The 21,144-nt window shown below is 39.7% G+C and overlaps 5 protein-coding genes, 2 long non-coding RNA genes and 6 other non-coding genes across 23 annotated transcripts in view; 3 read left to right on the forward strand and 10 right to left on the reverse strand.

The window, feature by feature from the left end:
- Mlc2 (myosin light chain 2) overlaps positions 1 to 21,144 on the reverse strand; it is a 272,717-nt gene that overhangs the window by 25,627 nt on the left and 225,946 nt on the right. The window contains exon 1 of one of the 10 annotated variants that reach the window (XM_070996180.1): positions 13,838 to 13,877. The exons of 6 other annotated variants lie outside the window; for them this stretch is intronic. In XM_070996180.1, the coding sequence (XP_070852281.1) occupies positions 13,838 to 13,862 (25 nt within the window). In that variant the 5' untranslated portion in view covers positions 13,863 to 13,877. Of the gene's footprint in view, positions 1 to 6,114; positions 6,119 to 10,664; positions 10,669 to 12,448; positions 12,453 to 13,837; positions 13,878 to 21,144 lie in introns of those variants that run through there. 3 more of the 10 variants (XM_070996182.1, XM_070996187.1, XM_065866994.2) reach the window with 3 other exon arrangements.
- LOC108016480 (stearoyl-CoA desaturase 5) lies at positions 38 to 7,754 on the reverse strand. Its single transcript, XM_017083141.4, has 6 exons — positions 7,579 to 7,754; positions 2,758 to 3,173; positions 1,686 to 1,816; positions 1,230 to 1,621; positions 533 to 708; positions 38 to 478 (listed from the first exon to the last, which is right to left on the reverse strand). The coding sequence occupies exons 2-6, from the start codon at positions 3,170 to 3,172 to the stop codon at positions 315 to 317; spliced, it is 1,278 nt and encodes a 425-aa protein (XP_016938630.4). The 5' UTR covers position 3,173; positions 7,579 to 7,754; the 3' UTR covers positions 38 to 314.
- LOC108016448 (serine protease 7) lies at positions 8,471 to 9,932 on the reverse strand. The gene is made up of 3 exons (XM_065866993.2): positions 9,743 to 9,932; positions 9,259 to 9,670; positions 8,471 to 9,192 (listed from the first exon to the last, which is right to left on the reverse strand). The coding sequence occupies exons 1-3, from the start codon at positions 9,801 to 9,803 to the stop codon at positions 8,538 to 8,540; spliced, it is 1,128 nt and encodes a 375-aa protein (XP_065723065.2). The 5' UTR covers positions 9,804 to 9,932; the 3' UTR covers positions 8,471 to 8,537.
- RpS7 (ribosomal protein S7) overlaps positions 13,430 to 21,144 on the reverse strand; it is a 267,915-nt gene continuing 260,200 nt past the window's right edge. Inside the window, exons 1-4 of one of the 2 annotated variants that reach the window (XM_017083150.4) lie at positions 15,962 to 16,098; positions 15,560 to 15,727; positions 15,167 to 15,499; positions 13,430 to 13,649 (exon numbers count right to left, since the gene is read on the reverse strand). In XM_017083150.4, the coding sequence (XP_016938639.1) occupies positions 13,566 to 13,649; positions 15,167 to 15,499; positions 15,560 to 15,727 (585 nt within the window). In that variant the 5' untranslated portion in view covers positions 15,962 to 16,098 and the 3' untranslated portion in view covers positions 13,430 to 13,565. Of the gene's footprint in view, positions 13,650 to 15,166; positions 15,500 to 15,559; positions 15,728 to 15,961; positions 16,099 to 21,144 lie in introns of those variants that run through there. The other variant, XM_070996191.1, reaches the window with a different exon arrangement.
- LOC118878146 (small nucleolar RNA psi18S-1377) lies at positions 13,890 to 14,029 on the reverse strand. The gene has a single exon (XR_005014680.2). It is a non-coding gene; the product is annotated as a small nucleolar RNA psi18S-1377 (small nucleolar RNA).
- LOC118878152 (small nucleolar RNA psi18S-1377) lies at positions 14,068 to 14,205 on the reverse strand. The gene has a single exon (XR_005014686.2). It is a non-coding gene; the product is annotated as a small nucleolar RNA psi18S-1377 (small nucleolar RNA).
- On the reverse strand, positions 14,236 to 14,374 carry LOC118878149 (small nucleolar RNA psi18S-1377). Its single transcript, XR_005014683.2, has one exon. It is a non-coding gene; the product is annotated as a small nucleolar RNA psi18S-1377 (small nucleolar RNA).
- Positions 14,405 to 14,549, reverse strand: LOC118878147 (small nucleolar RNA psi18S-1377). Its single transcript, XR_005014681.3, has one exon. It is a non-coding gene; the product is annotated as a small nucleolar RNA psi18S-1377 (small nucleolar RNA).
- On the reverse strand, positions 14,582 to 14,727 carry LOC118878151 (small nucleolar RNA psi18S-1377). The gene has a single exon (XR_005014685.2). It is a non-coding gene; the product is annotated as a small nucleolar RNA psi18S-1377 (small nucleolar RNA).
- LOC118878150 (small nucleolar RNA psi18S-1377) lies at positions 14,815 to 14,958 on the reverse strand. Its single transcript, XR_005014684.2, has one exon. It is a non-coding gene; the product is annotated as a small nucleolar RNA psi18S-1377 (small nucleolar RNA).
- Positions 17,259 to 17,607, forward strand: LOC118878132 (uncharacterized). The gene is made up of 2 exons (XR_005014675.3): positions 17,259 to 17,406; positions 17,469 to 17,607. It is a non-coding gene; the product is annotated as an uncharacterized lncRNA (long non-coding RNA).
- On the forward strand, positions 18,364 to 18,990 carry LOC139353048 (andropin-like). The gene is made up of 2 exons (XM_070996193.1): positions 18,364 to 18,631; positions 18,694 to 18,990. The coding sequence occupies exons 1-2, from the start codon at positions 18,530 to 18,532 to the stop codon at positions 18,766 to 18,768; spliced, it is 177 nt and encodes a 58-aa protein (XP_070852294.1). The 5' UTR covers positions 18,364 to 18,529; the 3' UTR covers positions 18,769 to 18,990.
- On the forward strand, positions 19,946 to 20,299 carry LOC136117192 (uncharacterized). Its single transcript, XR_010654566.2, has 2 exons — positions 19,946 to 20,091; positions 20,157 to 20,299. It is a non-coding gene; the product is annotated as an uncharacterized lncRNA (long non-coding RNA).

A 21,144-nucleotide genomic window follows, 5' to 3' on the forward strand; every position in this document is an offset into this window, starting at 1 on the left:
CCTCAAGAATCTCAAGGGTGTTCAGAGTCGAGCCGCCTTATAATACAAAACATAGTTTATTGACCCGCAGGTAAGTAACGAAAGCAACGATGGGAGATTAGCGTCCCTATATGACGATCCTAGTGATCCGGGATGGGATGGGATGGGGGATGGGTCAAATGCCTAGCTTAAAGGATATAAACTTTCATTTGATATCTCTGAAGAACCTCAAATGAAAGCTTAGATCGTTTAAGCAGAGGCAAAAGGCATGGCTTGGTGCTACAAACTTAATACTAGGAAAACCACAGGCTGAAATCATAATACATGGCGGGAGCTTAGTTCTGCATCTTGGCCAGCTCCACGATATCCTCGCGGGGAATGTCCTTGTCCCCGAAACCCCACACCGGATCCTTGTGGGCGAAGTCGTCGTCCAGGAAGCGAGTTCCATCGCCGCATTTCCTGGCTCTTCTCAACACCATATCAGAGGATACCGATTTACCTATAGAGAGGGATTATTAGTAGGAATTCATTGGGTAATTTAGGGTAAACTTACGTCCTGTGGCCAGGCCCAGCCAGGCACAGAAGTCGATGAAACCGGTGGTGATATTTAGGCTATAGTTGCCGAACTCCCCCGTCTTGTAATCCCAGGGGAAGACGTGGTGGTAGTTGTGCCATCCCTCTCCCATGGCCAGCAGGGAGACAATGGGGGCCTCAGTGGACATAAGATTCCTGGATTACAAAAGAGAAGGGATGTCAATACCATTAATAAATACTTAAAATAAGTGGCAACTCCTTATTATATTATTATTATTTTTCCACTTTATTGAGTTATAAATGTACTCAAATTCGTGAAAAAGTATTTGTTTTTGGGTATTAATTAATTACGATTTTCTGTTCTGGCAAGGAAAACAAAAAACTGTTTATGTTTATGTGTAGTTTGAAAAAATACGCATTATAAAGAGTAAATCAAAATGAGTTATTAGCCAATTAAAGCTAAATTATTGTTCATAAACTTATTTCTAGCATTCACAGACTGGAACTAAACCCATTTGATTACAAATAATGGATGAACAATGAATAAAAATAATCAATGCATATAGGAAAAACAAATATTAAATGAAATAAAAGTAAGATAAAGGGGTCATTTTAAGTATTTAGTCTAAATATTTACAGCCAGAGATAATTTTTTTTTATCCGTTAAATTTTTCTTGATACAGTATAGTACAGTACAGTACAGTGGTCTCTCTTACTTGTCGTACGGCTTGTTGCCATACATGTGCGCCACGCTGTTCACGAAGAAGGCCACGTTAAGGGTCCAGGTGAAGCGCATGTTGAAGTTAATCCAGAAGGACATCCAGAGGTCCTCGTTCCAGAAGTACCAGGGCACCGCCACCGGCAGGACGATGGAGCAGAGGGCGAACAGCGGGATGTAGTACTTCCGCTGGAACATGCAGACTGCATCCGCCTCCAGATCCGACATGTCGATGACCTTCCTCTTGGCCACGACCTTGGGGTGGGGGGTCACGAAGAGCCAGCCCACGTGGGCGAAGAAGAAGCCACGTTTCGCATTATGCGGATCGGCATCGGTCTCCGAGAACTTGTGGTGTATCCTATGATCCAGGGCCCACGTGTAGGCATCTCTCTGTGGGGATTTGATAGATCAGTTAAATATAATTTGAAGTCAATCATTTTTATGATGTACTAACCTGCCCCGCAATCGAAAAAGCAAAGGCCAGCAGTATCCTTAGTGGTAGGGAGGCCGTGTAGGACTTGTGCGACCAAAGCCGATGGGCTCCCGCCGTGATTCCAATTCCGGAGACCCAAACGGTGACCACCACTGAAAAAAACACGAGGAACAGATGGTTGTCATTGTCTAAACAAACAAACAAAACATACATATACTATATATACCACATACACTCGACCCATCTGAATAGTTTGGTGTGCTGGTGACGCTTCTCGCTTGATTTGCTCAACGGATGACACAACTCTGGGCTCTAAATATATCTACATATTCCCCCCTTTTCTTCGGGGTGGCCTATTTCGACGCCTCCTCACTCGGAAATCTTTCCTATGCTTCGATTTCGATCACCAGCCGAATTATATCGAGCAATTGAAGCGTTCGTTAACTTTAATTGCCAGCGGTCAAAGTTCACGAGATGGTTGTTTACCTATTGCATAATATTAACTTATTTAGATTTTCCTGCCGTGCGTCATCTGTGACAAAAACACTGAAGATCTTTGATCTGTTCCTCATATTAGGTTTTTGTTATTTGAACTCCTTAAGTGACTTGATTGTTTTGAATTTTTGAATAATTTATAAAAGGTTTTATTGCGTTTTCCAATTAACTTTTAATTTTAAGTACTGAAATGCATTTTTGGGTTAGATACTACGTGCAGTATCTGATGATTCGATTTCACAAACGTTTACTCCTGATTACTTATCAGAGATATTATGTCTTCCTTCAGACATTTGAATGCCTTTTAATTTACACTATGTTCCCCTTTATCTATCCCCTATATCTCCATTTAGAACTCAATGATTACCTCACCCAGGGAATTTGTAATATAGACAGCTAATTTAAACTGCCCCAGTTAAGAGCGAATGGCACTGGGTTACAAAATAGCTAATACCCGACTATTGGAACACTGTTTGCATGTTGGCAGATGCAATTACAGAGATTGGTGGCCAGTAGGTGGCAGTAGGGGCGACAACTCATTAGCTGCCCAGATGTTAATTACCCAGGGGAGGGGGGATTCTAAACAGTGGACACTCACCCCAAAGGAATGTGTAGAAGTTGGCGTAGAAGAGCTGGTATAATCCATATAAAGCGCCGATGTGCAGGAAGGCCTGGGCCCCCAGATCGGGCCATCTGATCTGTGGGTGGTACTCCTCCTCCTCCTCTACCACCGGTTCCTTCACCTTCTGCTCCTGATCCAGCAATAACTTCTGCTTTTCCAGGACATTCTCCTTGTACACTGCATTCTCCTCCTTGTAACCCAGATTGTCCTCGTCTTTGATTAGAGTGTGTGATGTAGCATCTGTGGCATGGGTGCTTCTGTGTTTCAGCTCGCCTCCGTTTGGGACACTCGGAGAGCTGCGATTGCCATTCCTGTCCAGGCTGCAGGAGCCGTTGCAGTGGCCCACAGCAGGGGCCGGTTTCTGGCCGGGAATAGGGGATGAAAGGCACATCCTGCATAGAAGAAATCATTATATTCATTATAGGCTTTTAAAAAATTACATTAGCAATAAACTAACCCACTAAGTGTGATTACTGCTATTGATCATGGGTCATGATCCATGGTTGTACTGATTTAAACATTTAAATATAACGTTAGAAAGTACAACTAAGTGTATACTGAAGTAACGAATTTCATATGTGATAATAGGTGACATAAGAAACTAGGGGAAGTCTCCAAAGGGTTCGCAAAAAACAATTGTCTTTGGCTTCATATCATGTATTTTCATATAAAAGGTTTAGCACTACTAATGATTTATAATCTGGTGATCAAAGAAGCCACCTCCAACCAACCATGAGTAATGCCAAGGCAAACAATAAAAGGCTAATAAACCTTTCATATTGTAAACATTTGCTGTGGACTGCTAAGCTAGTTACTGCTTTCAAGAGCCCAACATCTACAATAGAACTTTTCTCGCTGTGCTATCAAAGCAAATCCACAGAGACTCGCTAATTGAAGTTTAGGATGGCTATAACCGTGCACTATTAGCAGGCCTTTCAGTGGTCTTCGACTGTAATTGGTGTGAAAACTGTTGCCAGCCTAAGCCCCTATAGACCCAAAGGGTTTGCTCTGGATATTAACAGAATTCCGTTTATTTGTGGAATAAACTCCGGCATTCAGGGTCGACCTTATCGCGGCTTATCGCCTGCCGAGTTCCATGTTGCAATCACCGATCTGCAAGTTGGCCACTATCTGGCAAAAACAAATAGAGCTACACTACATCATTATGGTTGAAATGAAGCAACAACACTGAGTCATAGGCAGGTGTTTAACAGGTGGATCTGCAAAACAAGAGCCATACAGGTGGGTCAAAACTCAAACTAATTGCATGATGTATAGTGTGATACCGAGGCTCTTGATATATGATTCTGCCCTGTCACTCGGCTCTCGGAATTGCCGGGCTTTCGACTATTCCAAATCTCATGTGCACGATTGCTTCATAGTTTCGTTATCTAAACACCCCTATCCTCTATCTACCAATAAAATATATGAACTTAGTCTGTATGGTAGAGGTATTTTGACTAAGATGTACCTGGTGCTAGAGAAAGAATGTAAAACCAAGCAAATAGCAAATTTACTAAGTATTTTGTTTTTAGAGAAGAGTAATAAACATATAATGTTCGGTTCATCTAACTTTATTTATTCCTTAAACATTTATTTGTTTAAATAGGTAATCTTTTATTGCCATATCCAAAAGTTAAATCCAATCACTAATTTACCAATAAATATTTTTGGGATGTGAAAAGATTGTGAATAGATTTTCAAACATCTAAATAGCATGGGCAGCTGAAAAAACAAACATAGAAAAACTTATGATTTTCTAAGGAGAAACGAAAGCAATTTACCCATTAAATTAAAAAGTATAAACATTGTAAGTTGGGGTATTTAGTTTTCAATGAGATGTTGAATAAAACATTTTTTAATTACTATTTTAAGACAATAATTGCATAAGTATAGATCGTAATATTTCTATTTACTCCGATTAGCTACGAGTCTTAAAAATATTTCACTCTTTCTGATTAAACAATTTTGTGAAATTCTTAAGTGTGGGCAAATTGTGATATATTAGCCTGGATAGCTGAGAATTGCAATCGTAAATTGCCGAGCTCTTGATTTTACCGTGTCACACTCCTACCCGAAAGCCATGTACCTTTGGACTCTCCAAATACTGGGTAGTATAGTCGTATAGTCGACGCCCCCGCAGAACATTTCCTATAATTTTCGGCCAGGGGAATGGTCGATCCATTTCTCGTGCGTGTGTGATGGCTTATTGCCTTGCTGATAAGCATTGCACACCTGGCACACTCGGCCCACATTTTCGGAACCGGCCCATACTACCTCCAACCCCAGCCCCCCCACTTGATTCATTCAAAATTTTCGGGTAAAGAGCATTGATAAGACCCTATCGACCACGGCAAATACTCCAAGTGCGGTTATTGCTTTCGTGATTCACTTTCTGTCTGACCCCTCCAGGTGTTCCGAGTGGCATGAGTAATGGGGGTGCCGAAGAATTGCTTCCCTTACGTAAGTTGCCATAGAGATAAGATTGCAGGGGGAGTCTGATCAATTTACATATTGATAATATACCAGACGCGGAGGGGTTCGGCACACTGAGGGCTCCCAAACACGCCCCATCTTTTAATTAGAAAATGTAGCCACGCACGCTAATTTGAATGAGGGAGAAATAAATCGAGGGTTATGTGCTATCTTAGAGGGGGCTTTCCACTGACGAACGCTGTCACAAGAATTGATCAACATTTTCATTGGCAACGAGCACGCAACTTTAGCATGCATAAATTAAATTCCACATAAAAAAAGAGAGCCACTTTACTCTCGTCTGCTTAATTTCTAACTTGGGAACTTGGCAACGCACTGCACAGGCAAAAAAACAATCTATTTCGCCCAATAATAAATAATAATAAACATATACCTAGTACCCCTAACCACTATTTTATTGGCATTCTCCGCTCCATTCGCTCTGGAGTGTTTTCATTTTTTGCGATAAAGCTGACCGCCCATCAAGAGGTTCTCCGGACCCCTTTCCCGATTTCCGTACTGCTCCCCATTTTTTAGACATGGCTAATTGCATGATGGCTCGCACGTCGTCGTATCACTAACTATTTTCCTATATCGTCACCCACCGATAGACTTTAATGCCGAAATGCCGAATTTTATTGGGAATTTTCCATGCCCCCGTGTGACAGCAGGGAGCTTTTTCGTATTGTATCTAGAGAAAAGAAAACCTCACAGATTTCCCAGCACTGCGAGTTAATAGAGCAACGGCAAGAGATCAAGTATTGTATCGCCACTTGTTGCCCGGCTGCCACCTTTAATTGGAGCTTTTAATGGTCGAGGGGTAATTGAAGGCACTCGCTATCTAAAGATAATTCAGACCAGATCGTTGGCAAACTACAGTTACACTGCGGGAAAGAACCAGACCTAAATTAAGAATGATCATATATAAGTAGAAACAAGAACAAGAATAAATAAGTAAATAAATACGCAAGGGAACACTATTTAAGAATCATTAAAACAATTAAAGAGCTCTACTTTTAGATTAGTTTTGATAGGTCTAGCAAAAAAGGCAATCTTTAATTGTTCCCCAGCAACACTCATTTTTAAAACACTTTATATAGCTTAAAAATATAGTTCTCTCCGATTTTTATAGCTCAAATATGTAGTTATCTGAAAGTTTTTTAAACTGGTATTTTTGTTTGTTCCCGGTAAAGGGTGACGATAAGGGATTCCAAAGAATTAACAGTTTGAACGTTGCTTTAAGAACCTCTTTTTATTTCAGTTTGTTTATTGATCTTAGGATAGCGTACTAAAGATTGTGGGCAACATCTGTGACCAATTTTTAGCATAAACAGATAAAGGAACGGAATAATAATATTTAATTTGGTTGACACTTTGAGGAGTTTCGATCTAAAGATTGTTAAAACAACATTCCACTTTTTAGAAACAAGTACTTTTTGAGGACGAAACAAAGCGATAACAGATTCCGCAAAACTTAGCTGTTTTTAGGTACCGGAAGTATGAGGTCACCGGTTTTAAAAACATTTTTTTAAAGGGAAACATAGATAAGTTTTTAAAGTGGTTGAAAACTTGGAAACTCCTTCGTTTGCGTACACTTTATTAAATAGTTCAACAAAACTAAGTGTAGTTTATGAGCAGTTCATTATTTCTTTTCGTAAATTAGTGGGAGTTCACGACTCCATTGGGAGTTTAGGATTTGGGGACCCCTTCTTCGAGGGTCCAACTTGTTTAGTCAGTCTGTTTTGGTCGGTTTATTGATGTGGGTCAACGCGTGTCGCGGCAATCAAATCGTGAGGGATAATAATGTGTATACAGTCCTAGAGCTAACACCTGGGGGAGGTTCTTCTGGAGGTTGTTCTGGGGGAGGTGGTGTGTGCATGTTATTCGCTCTGTTGACTCCCACCAAACTCCCCCCACTCACTCCGTCTAATCGACGCTGGTAATGACAGAAATGAGCAAACAATTGGGTTACAATTTGCATGTGAGCAGTGTGTTTGCAGAGGGGTGGGAGCTGGGAATTGGATTTGGGATTGGGAATACTATTCATATAGCATTAGAAGTGGGCGTGGACTGATTAATGTGCTTTCTTTGTAGCAGTTTATGCTCTATAGTGCTAGTTTCCGAAAGTTTCAGAGAGTCTTTAATGAAATACCATATGACACACTGCCTCAACAAAGTTAATGTTTAAAGAGGTGGTCTGAGGAAATACTACTAAGACATCACTATTATGCTTTATAAATGCTGTCTCTTAGAGAGCTCTTAAAAGAAAACCATATGGTATGCCGTTGCTATACAGTTATTGATCACTTTTACGGAACCTACTTTTGATGTGGTTCGGGATTCTGGGTTACTGGGACTCGCGGTTCCGCGGCGGAAACTTTGGAACTACGGATCGGATCGTCGGGACTCTCGGGATACGGATACGCCGGGATTCTTCGCGCTTCTCTCTCTTCTCGCTTCGCTTTCTTCGCTGTTGTTGACCAGGCGAACGAACTCAAGTGACTAACGAAGCCCGCTGAAATCGGTCGACATTTTACATCCCAAAGAGCGGGCGCTGCCTGCGTCGCAGTCGCCGTCGACCGCGCTGCCTAGTGGCACCCAGAACTACTGGCGGCAGCGACGCCTACTGCGACTGCGACGTCGACCGCGGTGGGGAGTATTCAATTTGTAGTTTATTTGTTGTCGCTTCGCTGCGTCTACAGTTATTATCTACCATTCTGCCTTGCCTGTTCGTCCGCACCCCCCTTCGCCACCCCCTTCGTTCCACCCACTCTGTTTGTCGTTCTCTGTTGTGCTCACACATTCCGTAAACATTACACAAACAACTCTCGGTTCAAAGTCAATGCTGCCGCCTTGCGACTCGACCACTTTTCAGGGAAAACTGTGTGATGTAGGCGAACGGGGAGTACCCTACTCGGTATCTTTATGGGGTGCCCCACACTTTCGCGATCCAAACAACATCCATGCTGATAATGATTGGTGGTCTAAAAAAAACCGATTTTTGCTCCACATTGGTTACTCAAACCCCATTTATTGGTGATCATAACGTACCTAAATTAAATAATATTCAAAAATTTAAACCCATCCCACTTTTTCCCACACTTAAAAAATTTTTCTAACATTAAGGCACATTTATTTTTAATTTATCAAACATATTATTTTTTGTCAGTTTAAATAATATAGCAGAATTTCATCGATTATTTATTTTGATTTTTTTAATGTTCAAATCTGTCACTGTATATTGCGGTCTTCAATCGAACTCTCTTGCTTCGAATCTTTTTCTAAGGCCCGTACATTTGATTTGGTACTACGCGGAGGGGCGCCACGAGTTCTACGTAATCCCCATCTCTGGCCACAACATTTTGCCTGATCCAGGTGTCGTATGCGGCCACATCTGTGTAGACACCGGGCCGATTCTTTATGGCGCATCCGATGCCGAAGGAAACGATGCCCTCCTGGACCCAAATGCCATCACGCAGCTGCATCAGAGGTCCGCCGGAGTCTCCTGTGCAGCTGTCGGTCTGAATCTTACCGGCACATAGTTGGGTGGATTCCAGATGGATGTAGGCCTGCCAGAATCTGCGACACTCAGATGCTTTCACATAGTTAAGCTCCGCTTTTTGCTTGGTGGGACTACGTTCCAGGGTTGAAGTTGTACCCCATCCAGCTACGGTAAGTGGCCGACCGGGAAACCTCACCGCCGAGGGCACAGTCGAGGGCAGGCAAATAGGTCGAATGCTGTGCGAATAGACAACATTCCGTTCTAGGCGAATCAAGCCAATGTCGTGCAAACTACTGCCGAGCATCCCTTGGAATCCTTCGTGCACCCGGATCTCCTTAAAACCCAACCGCTGAAATTTTGGACTACATCTCCCCATACGACCGGAGCAATCCTCATCGGTACGGGTGTCATGCTCACCCAACCTCACAGAAGCACTGGAAAAAGTTTGCGAGAAATCGAAAAAACACTAAAAAAAACCTTGAAATTTAGTATACACTTACAGTTCTCCGATCCGCTCCACAAACCTTCCTTTTAGACAATGGGCAGCTGTGAGGACGTACCGGTGGTTCATGAGCGATCCAGCGCAGTTGGTGGTCAGATAGTTTACATTCCGTTTTTGGTACTCCAACATTGCCAACCAAGGAAACTCATCGAGATCGGTCTCCACTCCACCAAAAACTTTATACTTGGCATCGGAGCCACCGCAGGTGGGAGGTTGAGGTAGCAAACTAATAATCCTGCCGCTTACTTTTTGATTAAGGCAGCACACCAAAGGCGGTTCACACTCGAAGGAAAAGAAGTGGTCCTTCTGCGGACCGGCAAATTGGTTCGCCTGCCCAGAATAATAAATCGGACACTCTTCCACAGTCATACAATTTCCAACTCCCCTCTTTTCGCTATGGCATTTCTTATCTGTCAGTGGTTAAATCACACATAGATCATTATTTTCTTATTTGGAAGTTAAGTTATCCTAGTAAGACTTACACTGAGCTTTGGTCTCGTGGAACAAGAGAATGCAAAGAAAAGCCGATGTGAGCACTTTCATTTTAACTGTTACTTTAAAGTAACTAACTCAGACTAAAAGGCAAAGAAATTTGAATCTTTCATTAAAAAGATATTAGATATGGGGGTTGCCAGAACTTATCTAATCTGTTTAAGAAAGAAGTTCGGGTGGCCAAATATCACCATGCTCTCTCTTCTACGAAAAGCGTATAAAGCTTTATTTATTTTTTAATCAAAACCTGACAATATAAACTCTAATATTGTTAAAGGTCGGTTAATGGTTAAAATAACTCCCTAAAATGTTTTCTTGATACCAAAAGCCAAGATCCATCGTCTTTAAAATAGCTATCAGTCTCTTAATAATGTTCTACTGAAATAAAGTTTTATTGTCTTTAAGAAATACAATATTTCAGTTCTGTGCTTCTACACAAAGTTCATGGAACTCTTCGTCCTAAACTTTCTCTTTCCGAAATATTATTCCCTCACTCCCTTTTAAAACCAATCATGTTTGACCAGAAATTCGTAGGGTATTCCACAGTGAGTAGGTGTGACACTAACGCAGACGCCGGCGCAGACGCAGACGCTGACTTCGGCAGAGCAGCAACAGTCGCGCGAACGAAGCCGGCAACGGGTTGTATACTCAATACTCGATGCGAGTGGCCAAGAGGGAACCCACAGCACGTATACGAGTAGTGGGCTGCGGGTGCCGCATTTCGTCATCGCGTGAGATCCCAGAGCTGTAAATATCGGCCAAGTTCCCAGTCGCTGTCGCTTACTTTTCTTACTGGCCCACTTTTCCCAGAGACGAAGAGAGGAAAGCCCATATTTCTCTCTATTTGTTTGTTGCCTATAATCGCTGTGTCGCTTTTATGTGCATTCCTTCTCATTTTTTGGTTTTTATAGATAGAGTGTCTATCATATTTTCATGTTTTGTCTTCCGATAATAAAGAGGAAAGAGGAAGATTAGAAATCAGCTTTCTTGTATAGGGTTTTGTGCTGGAAAAAAACTTTTTTTGAAAGCCTGTTCCAAAACCGGAAACCCAATTTTGACGTTATCGCTGCAACTACCTAAATTCTTTGGGCTTCGACAAGCATAAAGAACTTATACATAAAAACAGCACCCAAAAATCCATCCCCTCCAAGAATATTCATAATTTATTGCCTTCTTTCGTTAAAAATCTTAGTGGGTGGCATGATGTAACGCTAGCTCTGGATAAATATAGAAAACTCAGCGAGGCAAGAAATTCTTGACGATGCATGTGCGATCATCAGACGAGCTCTCACGGAGCGCTCACTAGTTGATTTACTAACCATATAGCTGGTTTATCGGGGTCTTATCAGCCAGTGTCTGGCCAATGCTGATTCGTTGGATCGACGCACAGCAGATTCCCCTCCGATTCCGCCCCTTATAAATATTAAAGTGGCCCTACGGAGTCCAGAACTCGAAGCCGATCAACCGATAAGCTGATAGACTTCCTACAACGACAGACTTATCTTCCCCTCAAAAAAATGTTTTGTGTTTATAAATAGTTGCTTAGTGTTTAAAAATATTTTATCAAATTCTGGCAATCAATTTGAAATTATGTGATGAGGTGGTATCTTATGTAATATGTACCAACCCATTTTTTTCTGTGCATGCGATAATGCTTGCACTAACTTTAAAAATGATAGGGATTCGTGGCATATTATTGCTCTGATATCAAAAAGGTAGTTACTCAGAATTTAGCTAGTCCAAAATTTAAATCAGCATTTAAGTGCACATTCATAAAGATTATCTTATCAATAAACAACAAATAACAAACGAAGAAAAGAAAAGAGTTCATATTCCAAAAACTAATCATATTTCTACTTAGTTTTCATTACGCAATAAAAACATATTTAAAAAAAATTAAATCTTAATCAAGAAATAATAATCCTTGGAAATAAAAAACCCAAAACATAATAATAGATTATTATTCCAGTAACTAATTGGTCACCCACTGATAGTATAACGGCTCCCTGAACGCCTGTTCACTGCAGATTGTGATTCCCATTCTCGGCTGTTTGAACTGGGAATCGCGGCGTGACTCAGAAATCCGTCGCCATCGTCAGGGATGACATAACAATATGTCAAAGGGACTGCCGAGTCCTGGAGGGAGTCTCTCATTCCCCGTCCCATCGACAGGATATGGTGGGAACCCAACTGCGACTGTCATAAACATTTTCCGCCAAGCACATGTCAAATAAAATCTACATACAAACTGCCCTCGAATGTGTGGGCTGCGTTTTAATTGGGGCGTGGAACGGAGTTTCTCAAGACGACATTACGTACTAGCGGGTCCAAGGTCGAACAAAGAACCACCCACCCCGCAAAGTACCACCCTTAATGATAACTGTTCGTCTAGAATGGCGCACAATTAGGCAACATCAATAATAGATGACCCGGCGGGGTCATTTAGATAGAATCACCGACAGTCGGCGAGCCACCTCCACCAAAAATCCCACCAACTTGTCATCGCACCACCTGTCTCGCCCAAGGGCCACGCCCCTTGTAACACCACATCCCACCGGGAATTCCCCAGACACCACAGGCCCCCTAAAAAAATAACACAAACACAACATCAACAATTTGTCGGAAATCGAAAGTTCTACGAGAACTATTTTCCCTACTTCACAACTTAAAGCCCCATTCGTGTTCATTTTCATGTTCATGTCCTGTCAGTCCGGTGACTTTAACCCCCAATCTTTAATTTCTTCGCTTGTAGTTCCTTTGTTTGCCTATAAGGTCGTGTAGCATTTCGGAATTGTTGAATTGCGTGATTTCGCGGTCGCTTCTAATTGAATTTCAAAACTGCAATCAATCGACTTGGACAGCTTAAATGGGGCAGGAGTGCACTAGAGCCATAAATAAACCAAGACCATTGTGGTTAAACAACGCCTTTATGGTCAAAACAATGACTATACTGATTTGATGATAAAATAGAAATACACGAAAGGGTTCAAGGGAAAATGTATCGACAAGGAACAATTACTAAATAACCACCATTAGCCTGTAATTAACTTTTACAATTTTACAGAACATGATAACTTATCCTAATTTTTGTCAGAATTTATCGAAAAATAAACAAAATAAAACTTAAGGTCAACCCTAATAAGAAATGGTTTTTAGAACCCAGAATTTGGCGGTTAAAAAGCTTTAAATAGGGTGTTCCATATTAAAGCTTTCTGATCAGTAGAAATTAATCATTCCCAGAAAATCCACAAGCCCATCATTTTTACCACCCCCAATCACACATGTGATTATTCAAAAGCGTAATGCGTGTAATTTAACCAAATTAAGGAATACCTATTATTACAACACACGCAAATGAGACGCGCCACAAGACTAACCCCTTTTGACACACGTGCTGCTCCTTCAGAGAAAAGCTACAATTTGAATCTATTAAAATAAACATACGTAGTTAACTCTTTAATTAAGCAGTAGAGCACACACCACATGTCATAAAAAGTATAGCATAGCTCCAGTCCTCCATATAATGACGTCTTTTAATGCTGCCCTTAATCAAATTGTGTGACATCCCAGCAGGGTAACGTTGGTCTAAAGGATTACATATCAAACACACCCATACGTAACTTCCTTTAGCGCTAATTAATTACAGGACAACAGAGAGGAGTTGGCTTAATTGGAAGTTTGCTTAGTTTTAAATTGTTTAATTTTTATTCACGTTCTCTAGCTCATGTAAAAAACTCATTCTGCACTACAGAATAGCGGTGATTTTCCCAGATGAACCGGCGAACCAATGCGACTTTCTAACGAGAACCCGCTCTAGACATTCAGGTAGTTGTCGGGGAATTCGAAGGTAACATCGCGACCAGTCAGCTTCTTGTAGACCGAGGTGAAGGTGTCGACCTAAAGGAGGGGAAGAAACAAACATTAGTGACATGATCTTAAGGGTGATATGTGTGATAGTGTACAGCTGCCGTGACCTCCTCTGCAGCAGGAAAACTGCAGCGAAGATATCGTACGGAAAGCTGGATTAATTTTCCGCTTATATAGGAAGTCCCAAGGCACCAGGCAACTAAACGGTGCTTGGGAGGCAAATAGGCGGCTGTCGTAGTGCATCGTGTGTGGTTTAAAATAATATTATAGTAATATAGCAAAGATTTAGTAATGGTGTAGTCCTGGCTAATTTAGACGCATCATTATGGAGTGATTAGTTGCGTTTTAGTTTGCGTTCTGTTTGACAATCGCTGGACTTTGAAAACGTCCAGCAAATAACACAAGAACGTACTAAATTCGAAAAGTTCCAAAAAATAAGTGTTGACAAAAATGTGGCGCGCATTTAGTAATGCTGAAGCCCTGGAGAGTCGGCTCAACATTATGGAGTGATTAGCTGCCTTTACTTTGCGTTCTGTTTGACAATCGCTGAGCTTGAGTAACCGCTTAGCAAATAACACAAGAACGGTGTTTGTGACAAGTGTTCCTATAGGTTCTAAACTGTAGCAAACATTTAGTAATGAGGAGGCCCTGGTTAAAGTAGGCCCATCATTATGGAGTGATTAGTTGCTTTGATTTGCGTTCTATTTGACGATCGCTGGACTAAGGAAAACATCCAGCAAATAACACAAGAACGGTGAGTGGGATCAGTATAGGTTCAGATATCTGCATGTGACAAGCATTTAGTAATGCAGAATCCCTTGTTGGAGTAGGATAAACATTATGGAGTGAGTTGCTGCCTGGAGTACTATCTGCGTTCTGTTTGACAATCGCTGATTTTAAATAAAGCAACCAGCAAATAAAACTAAACGGACCTAAGAATATTATTTCCCTAATTTTGGTTTGCATGTAGCAAGCATTTAGTAATGCAGAATCCCTGGTTAAATTAGGATAAACATTATGGAGTGATTAGCTGCCTGGTTTTTAGTCTACGTTCTGTTTGACAATCACTGGTTTTGGATATAACTTCCAGCAAATAACACAAAAACGGTAGATAACCATGTAGAGGTGGTCCTATAGATGCATCTACTGAATATCTGAACTTATGTAGATCATATATCAAGTACTGAAGGTGTGAGAATGTGGCATACATTTAGTAATGCAGAAGCCCTGGCAAGTCGGCTCAACATTATGGAGTGATTAGCTGCCTGGTTTTTGTTATACGTTCTGTTTGACAATCACTGGCTTTGGCTATAACTGCCAGCAAATAACACAAGAACGTTGTTTTAGACCAAAGTGTGGCCAATATGTGGAGATGCAGGACCGCAAAGGCTTCTTATGCCTGCAATAACGAGTAATTGGCCTGAATGTTCTGCGTCCCCTGGCGAAGATTGGGCTCCATGGCAAAGGAAGCCCAAATATCGAGGGTACGCTCCTCAAAACACACGATGCACACCTCGCTTATAGAGAGTTCTTGTTCTAAAGCTCACTTTGTGTTCGATGGTGGTCTGCTGGTTCTTGTCCAGGTGCACCTTGACCAGCTGGGAGCCGTCCAGCTTGACGCGGATGCGCTTGCCCACGATCTCGGCGGGGAAGACCAGATCCTCAAGGATGGCGTCGTACACAGCGGTCAGAGTCCTGGAGCGGGGACGCTTCTGCTTGAGGGGGTTGCGGGCCTTGCGCGTGGGCTTGGGCAGAATCTTGCGCTCGCCAATCACGACGACGTGCTTGCCGGAGAACTTCTTCTCCAGCTCGCGGACCAGGATGATCTGGATCTTCTGGAACACCTTCTGCTGTGGAATGGGCACGTAGATGATGACGGCCTGGGGGAAAACAAGGTTAAAGTACTTCTGATAGGGTGTGCATGTCAATATAGGTTATACCTTCTTGCTGCCGAACTCGATCTCGCGGGCACGGGTGATGTGCAGATCCCGCAGGTAGGGCTTCAGGTCGCTGTTGGCCTCGAGTTCCACCAGGGCCTGGGCGATGGACTTCTCGAAATCATCGGGATCCGCGCCGCCGGGCTTGATAATCTTGGAGCCGATAGCCATCTGCAATTTTCAGCACCGGATTTACGGTTTCAGTTAGTCAAAAACACAAATCGCTGGTGTAAGCCGCCTCTCCACAACGCAGTACAGTCACAAATCGACGGCATTCCGCCAGCATTTCACTGGTTCTCGTGGAGAACCTCGCCCTCGCACGTTTTCTTTCAATATTTCGCTGCACTGCGTTGTGGTTAGCGCGAAATTTGGCCATTTTCGGCGGCGAAAGAAAAAAAGTACCACCTTTGTCGACTATTTGACAGGAAAAGGAAGTCGGACCACGCGGTCAGTGTGATATCGAAAATCCATAAAATACCCTGTCTAATCGCAAAAATATACTAACAACACCACTTTCAAGACCAAAATATACCAGAAATGATTCATACAAGGTATTCATTAAAATGTGAACAACTATGTTTAAGACGTTCTTACACACACACTGATGAATGGTCTGTTATCTATCTGTTTAATGAGATATATTATTTATTATGTAACAAAAAATATCAGAAATCGAAGAAACGACCGTAAAATGTTCCTACAACATTTTTAAACACCTAGGACTCATTGTCAATTTTTTCGAAACTTAGAGCATATATAACTTTATTTATCATTGTTATTGTTGTCCTAAATTACTGATCAGGCAAAAAGAACTATAAATATTCTCTTATATTTTTTTAGTAAATGGTCAGGAGATACCGAAGTACTAGCTAGTTGTCATGCCTTTTTAGTAAAATGAACTGTGGCTTTTAACGACAACATTAAACCGTTATATTGAATTAGTACGGAACAGCTTATAAGCAACTGCCCTAAATTAAGCAAATCTGTAATTCACCAGGGAACACCCTTACTTACTTGACTTAGTGTAAACGGAGCCTAATTCGGAAATATACCGTATTAGTACCATTTCCATGAACCGATATTAGTATTTTCAAAATAAAGGTTTGCGCCCATGCTCTGTCAGTGTGTGTCTCCGCTGTTGTTGCGGCATGTGGCCCACAGAGGGCGCTAGCTCGCCTTCCAGTGAAATTAAATATTTCATGGGAAACTCGTACGTGATTTTAAACATTTTCTATTGATTATTGTTTGGTCGATATTCCCACAAAAAAAATATGCTCATGCATAAAATTGTAGCACTCACATTAAATGTAAAAATAAGAACATAATTTACAGTCGAACATCCATAACTCGAAAATAGCTCTACAGACTAACGAATTTGTATACCCGTACAGACCTGAGTTAGAGAAGGAACAAAAGGAGATTAAAAATGTTTTCTTTATCATTAATAATTTGGCTTAAGATGCCCCAGTCTTAACCAATTTTAAAAACAACACCTTCGGCATAATTTACAATAAGTTATTATTATTGTAGTTATCGAACCATTTTTAATATTAAAAGATTTTACCATTTAAGTTATGGATGCTTGACTGTACACATATCATTTTTAAGTTTAGTCATTAATATTTATTAAGACTACTTATTATTGGCAACGGTTTTTTGAAATTATATTTCCTATAAAAACCGTTGACTTTTGGACAAAGTCCTCAGTTTTACAGTTCTCAGTATTGGAAAAACCCAGAATAATAATTATGAATTACTATTCGATCTTCATCGTCGTCGTCCTCATTTTGGCCATCAGCCATCAGGGACAATCGGCGGAGACTCCTCTCATTGATTTTTTCCAAAAACTGGTTGGTCCTTCCTTAAAACAAAAAGATGTTCTGAAGTAACAATATATATTTCTACTTTGCAGGAGGAACTAGCGCACGAAATGATGAAAAAAGGACTTGAACTTGCTAAACCCGTTGCTATTGTTATGAGAGGATAATGAAACAAGTCTATACCCTTATAACTTCTTGCTTTTTAATAAATGTAGCGTTTTAATAACATAATTACATTAAGCTTTCAACTAAATGTCCTTATATCTTTTATGGTGATTGGAATTTTCACACATCAAAAATTATTGAGTATAAGCTGTTTGCATGTCTTTTGAAATGTAAAATCACATATTATAATATATTAAGCCTATTTATTATTGACAACGAAATATAGTAATAAAGTTCTTTGAAGTCTTCTTGTCTCTTCTTAGAAAACATTAGTGAGTAAATACTCATACCTTTATCTGTTTTCGAAGGATTTTAAGTTGTAACGCCCATTGCTAATGCTATTATAAACCACAAATGACGGGCTTACTGTTTTGTTTAAACTGTATTGTTTAAAGCAAATAAATTGATTTCGTTTCAAACTCTGTGTTTCCTTAAACATTAATTATACCCATTACTCGTAGATTAAAGAGGTATGCTAGATTCACCGGAAAGTATGTAAGAGGTAGAAGGAAGCGTTTCCGACCCTATAAAGTGTATATTTTCTTGATCAGGACCAATAGCCGAGTCGATCTAGCCATGTCCTTCTGTCCCTATGAACGCTGTGATCTCGGAAACTAGAAAACTACAATACTGGGTCATGCAGATTCATGAGATTCATCAACGTGCCCACAAACCGCCCGTCCAAATATTAAAATGACAAATACATTTTATTGTATTCCTCTTGTCAATAATGATTGAGTTTTCGACCATGGAGGGCTGCTTCTACGTTACATTTTCGCACGTCCAATAAAATGTTAAGTACAAGCACATAAATATGCATATATTTTTTTAAAGCTATAGTTTTAATATTTATTGAACCCACTTATTATTGCCAACGTATTTCGGATCTCTAAGGCCTATAAAAGCTTTTGCCTTTTCTGACTATGTCATCAGTAGCACAGTTCTCATCGGCTTGAAAAACAACTTTCGGAGAATCTGAAATATAAATATGAATTACATTCCGTTCTTCATCGTTGTCGTCCTCATTTTGGCTATCAGCCATCAGGGACAATCGGAGGAGACTCCTCTCATTGATTTTTTCCAAAAAATGGTTAGCTCTTCTCTTCAAAAAGTAAGATGGTTGATGTAACTATACATTTTTCGATTTTGCAGGAGGAACTGGCGCACAAGATGGCAAAACAAGGACTTGAAGTTGTAAAGCCCATCGCTGGTGCTATGAAAGGATAATAAAATGACCTTTGCAACTTTTTACTTATCAACAAAAGTTCCGTTCAAAGAAAGATTTGAAAGATTTCTTATTGTAATATATTAAGCCATTTTATTATTGACAACGTTTTTCTACCTATAAAAACCAGTGCCCTTAGACAAATTCACCAAGTTCCTGTTATTCCGCAAAGTACAATTTTAAAAATCCCTTAAATATAGTAATAAATTTCATTGTAATCTTCATCGTCGTCGTTCTCATTTTGGCTTACACCTTTTAGGGAAAATATTAGTAAGTGTTCTCATTTATATATATTTTGTTTTTAAAGTTGAAGTTTAATAGTTATTGAACCTACTTATTATTGCCAACGTATTTTCGGCTTTTAAAGCCTATAAAAGCTTTTGCCATTTTGACAAAGACATCAGTAACACAGTTGTTATTCGTTCGAAAAACCACTTTCGGAAAATCAAAAGTATAAATATGAATTACTTTATCGTCGTCGCCCTCATTTTGGCCATTATACACAAGGGAGAAGCGGGTACTTCTCTCGTTGATATTTTTACAAAACTGGTTGGTTGTCCCATTTCTAAAATTATTATGTTCCAAGTAAATAAATGACTATTTTAACAGGAGGAACTAGCCCACAACGCCGCACAAATGGGATTCGCACTTGTTAATCCCATCGGTAATATTCTTAGAGGCCACTAACGACAACAAGGTTCTACTGTAACGACCTATTACTTACCAAGAAATTTATTGTTCGAAGTAAATAAATTGTGCGTATTTAACATTATGTTTATAGACTTCCAATTTTAGCCCACGCTTGCAATTATTATTTTAAGAAAATACAGAGAAAAGCACAATATAAAAACACTTTCTTCACAAAAGTAATTTCTAAATGAAGAAGCAAAAATGTAATAAATAAATAGCCAATGGTAATACTTTTTCTTGGTAATTATTATTAAAATTATTATTATAATGCTAAAAATACGTGCGGATGTGTTATAGTTTTTCCATGAAAAAATTTACATTGATTATCTATTTTCTGTGAAGAAATATGCTCATGCATAAAACAATTGCAAGTACATTAAATGTAAATGTGACTATTATAATTTATTAGGCCAACTTATGATTGGAAACGTTTTTCACGTTTGTTTGCTTATAAAAACTGTTGCCTTTTAATACTTAGGATTTAGTCACACAAGGCACATTAGTCCACAAAATTCACTTTTGGAAAACCCAGCCATAATACTATGAATTACTTTTCGATCTTCATCGTCGTCGCCCTCATTTTGGCCATTTTGGGACAGTTGGAGGCTATATTTATTGGACCTCTTCAACAACTGGTTTGATTTCCCTCCCCAATAGATACTTTGCTCTGAAGTAAATAGGAGTATTTCTATTCTGATAGGAGGAAATACTGCACAAAATTGCAAGAATTGGTTTGCATCTGGCTAAGCCCGTCGAACAAGTCCTTACCCAGCACGGATGAAGCCAGGACTCTAATGTATGTAATAACTTGATGATTTCCAATAAATGTATTGTTCAAATTAATCTTTGAGAAACATGATTTACATTTTATTTTGATTTTTAATTTCAGTTTTTAAACCTGAAATTTATTAGTATTGACTTTAAAATTCCCACCAAATATGCGAGAGTTAAATTAGTGATTAATTTGTCCAAAAGCCATTTTAAAAACCTTTCTAACTTCTTTAGTATCTCAATTTTTTTAAATAACGTTTACAAACATACCTGTTGCAGTTAGCTGAAAAAATTTGATAAATATTTTGCGGTTCGTACGTGCTTCTTCAAGTATTTTAATTATTATTGGTTCTCTTTAAGTCATCAAAAATGTAGTATCACGTAAGGTAAAGATATTAACTAAAATCTTTCCTTAAAAATGAACGCAAGTCTTTCTAAATGTCAATTGTCAATTAAAAAAATACAATTTTGGATGTACCTCGTTGGCATCGCATAAACGTTTAAAATATATTTTCAAATTCGTACGTGCTTAGTGAGAACCTTTTTAATTTATTAAACTTTTCTGGCTACGGTGTTTTAGAATATGACTTCAGTGTCTTTTGTAAAATATGGTTGTGATTCCCCCAAAATGCAATAAACATTATTTCTTACTTTTATTATTATTAAAACTTATGAATAAAATAAAAATATATGTAAAATACAAACATTAATGGAAATAAAAAAAAATAGTTGTAAATGGTTTTACTGACTCACAGTTTGTATATTATTTTGCTTTAAGTATATGCATCTGAATCCATACAATCTGTTTCCAACTGGCTTGTGTACTTTTTCGCCAAGCTAAAATTCCCCTTGAAACCTTATCGGCAGCTCTTTTCTGCGATCTGTTCGCCTATAAAAGCGGACGGCATTCGAATCCC

Source organism: Drosophila suzukii, chromosome 3 (assembly GCF_043229965.1).
Source record: "Drosophila suzukii chromosome 3, CBGP_Dsuzu_IsoJpt1.0, whole genome shotgun sequence".
NCBI classification, from domain to species: domain Eukaryota; kingdom Metazoa; phylum Arthropoda; class Insecta; order Diptera; family Drosophilidae; genus Drosophila; species Drosophila suzukii.

Coding starts and splice junctions, on each gene's coding strand:
- LOC139353048 (XM_070996193.1), top strand. CDS start 18,530: ATGAATTACATTCCGTTCTTCATCGTTGTCGTCCTCATTTTGGCTATC. Junction 18,632..18,693: donor TTGATTTTTTCCAAAAAATG/GTTAGCTCTTCT, acceptor TCGATTTTGCAG/GAGGAACTGGCGCACAAGAT.
- LOC108016480 (XM_017083141.4), bottom strand. CDS start 3,172: ATGTGCCTTTCATCCCCTATTCCCGGCCAGAAACCGGCCCCTGCTGTG. Junction 1,622..1,685: donor CTTTTTCGATTGCGGGGCAG/GTTAGTACATCA, acceptor AAATCCCCACAG/AGAGATGCCTACACGTGGGC. Junction 479..532: donor GCTGGGCCTGGCCACAGGAC/GTAAGTTTACCC, acceptor CCCTCTCTATAG/GTAAATCGGTATCCTCTGAT.
- LOC108016448 (XM_065866993.2), bottom strand. CDS start 9,803: ATGAAAGTGCTCACATCGGCTTTTCTTTGCATTCTCTTGTTCCACGAG. Junction 9,671..9,742: donor CCACGAGACCAAAGCTCAGT/GTAAGTCTTACT, acceptor AACCACTGACAG/ATAAGAAATGCCATAGCGAA. Junction 9,193..9,258: donor GTGGAGCGGATCGGAGAACT/GTAAGTGTATAC, acceptor AACTTTTTCCAG/TGCTTCTGTGAGGTTGGGTG.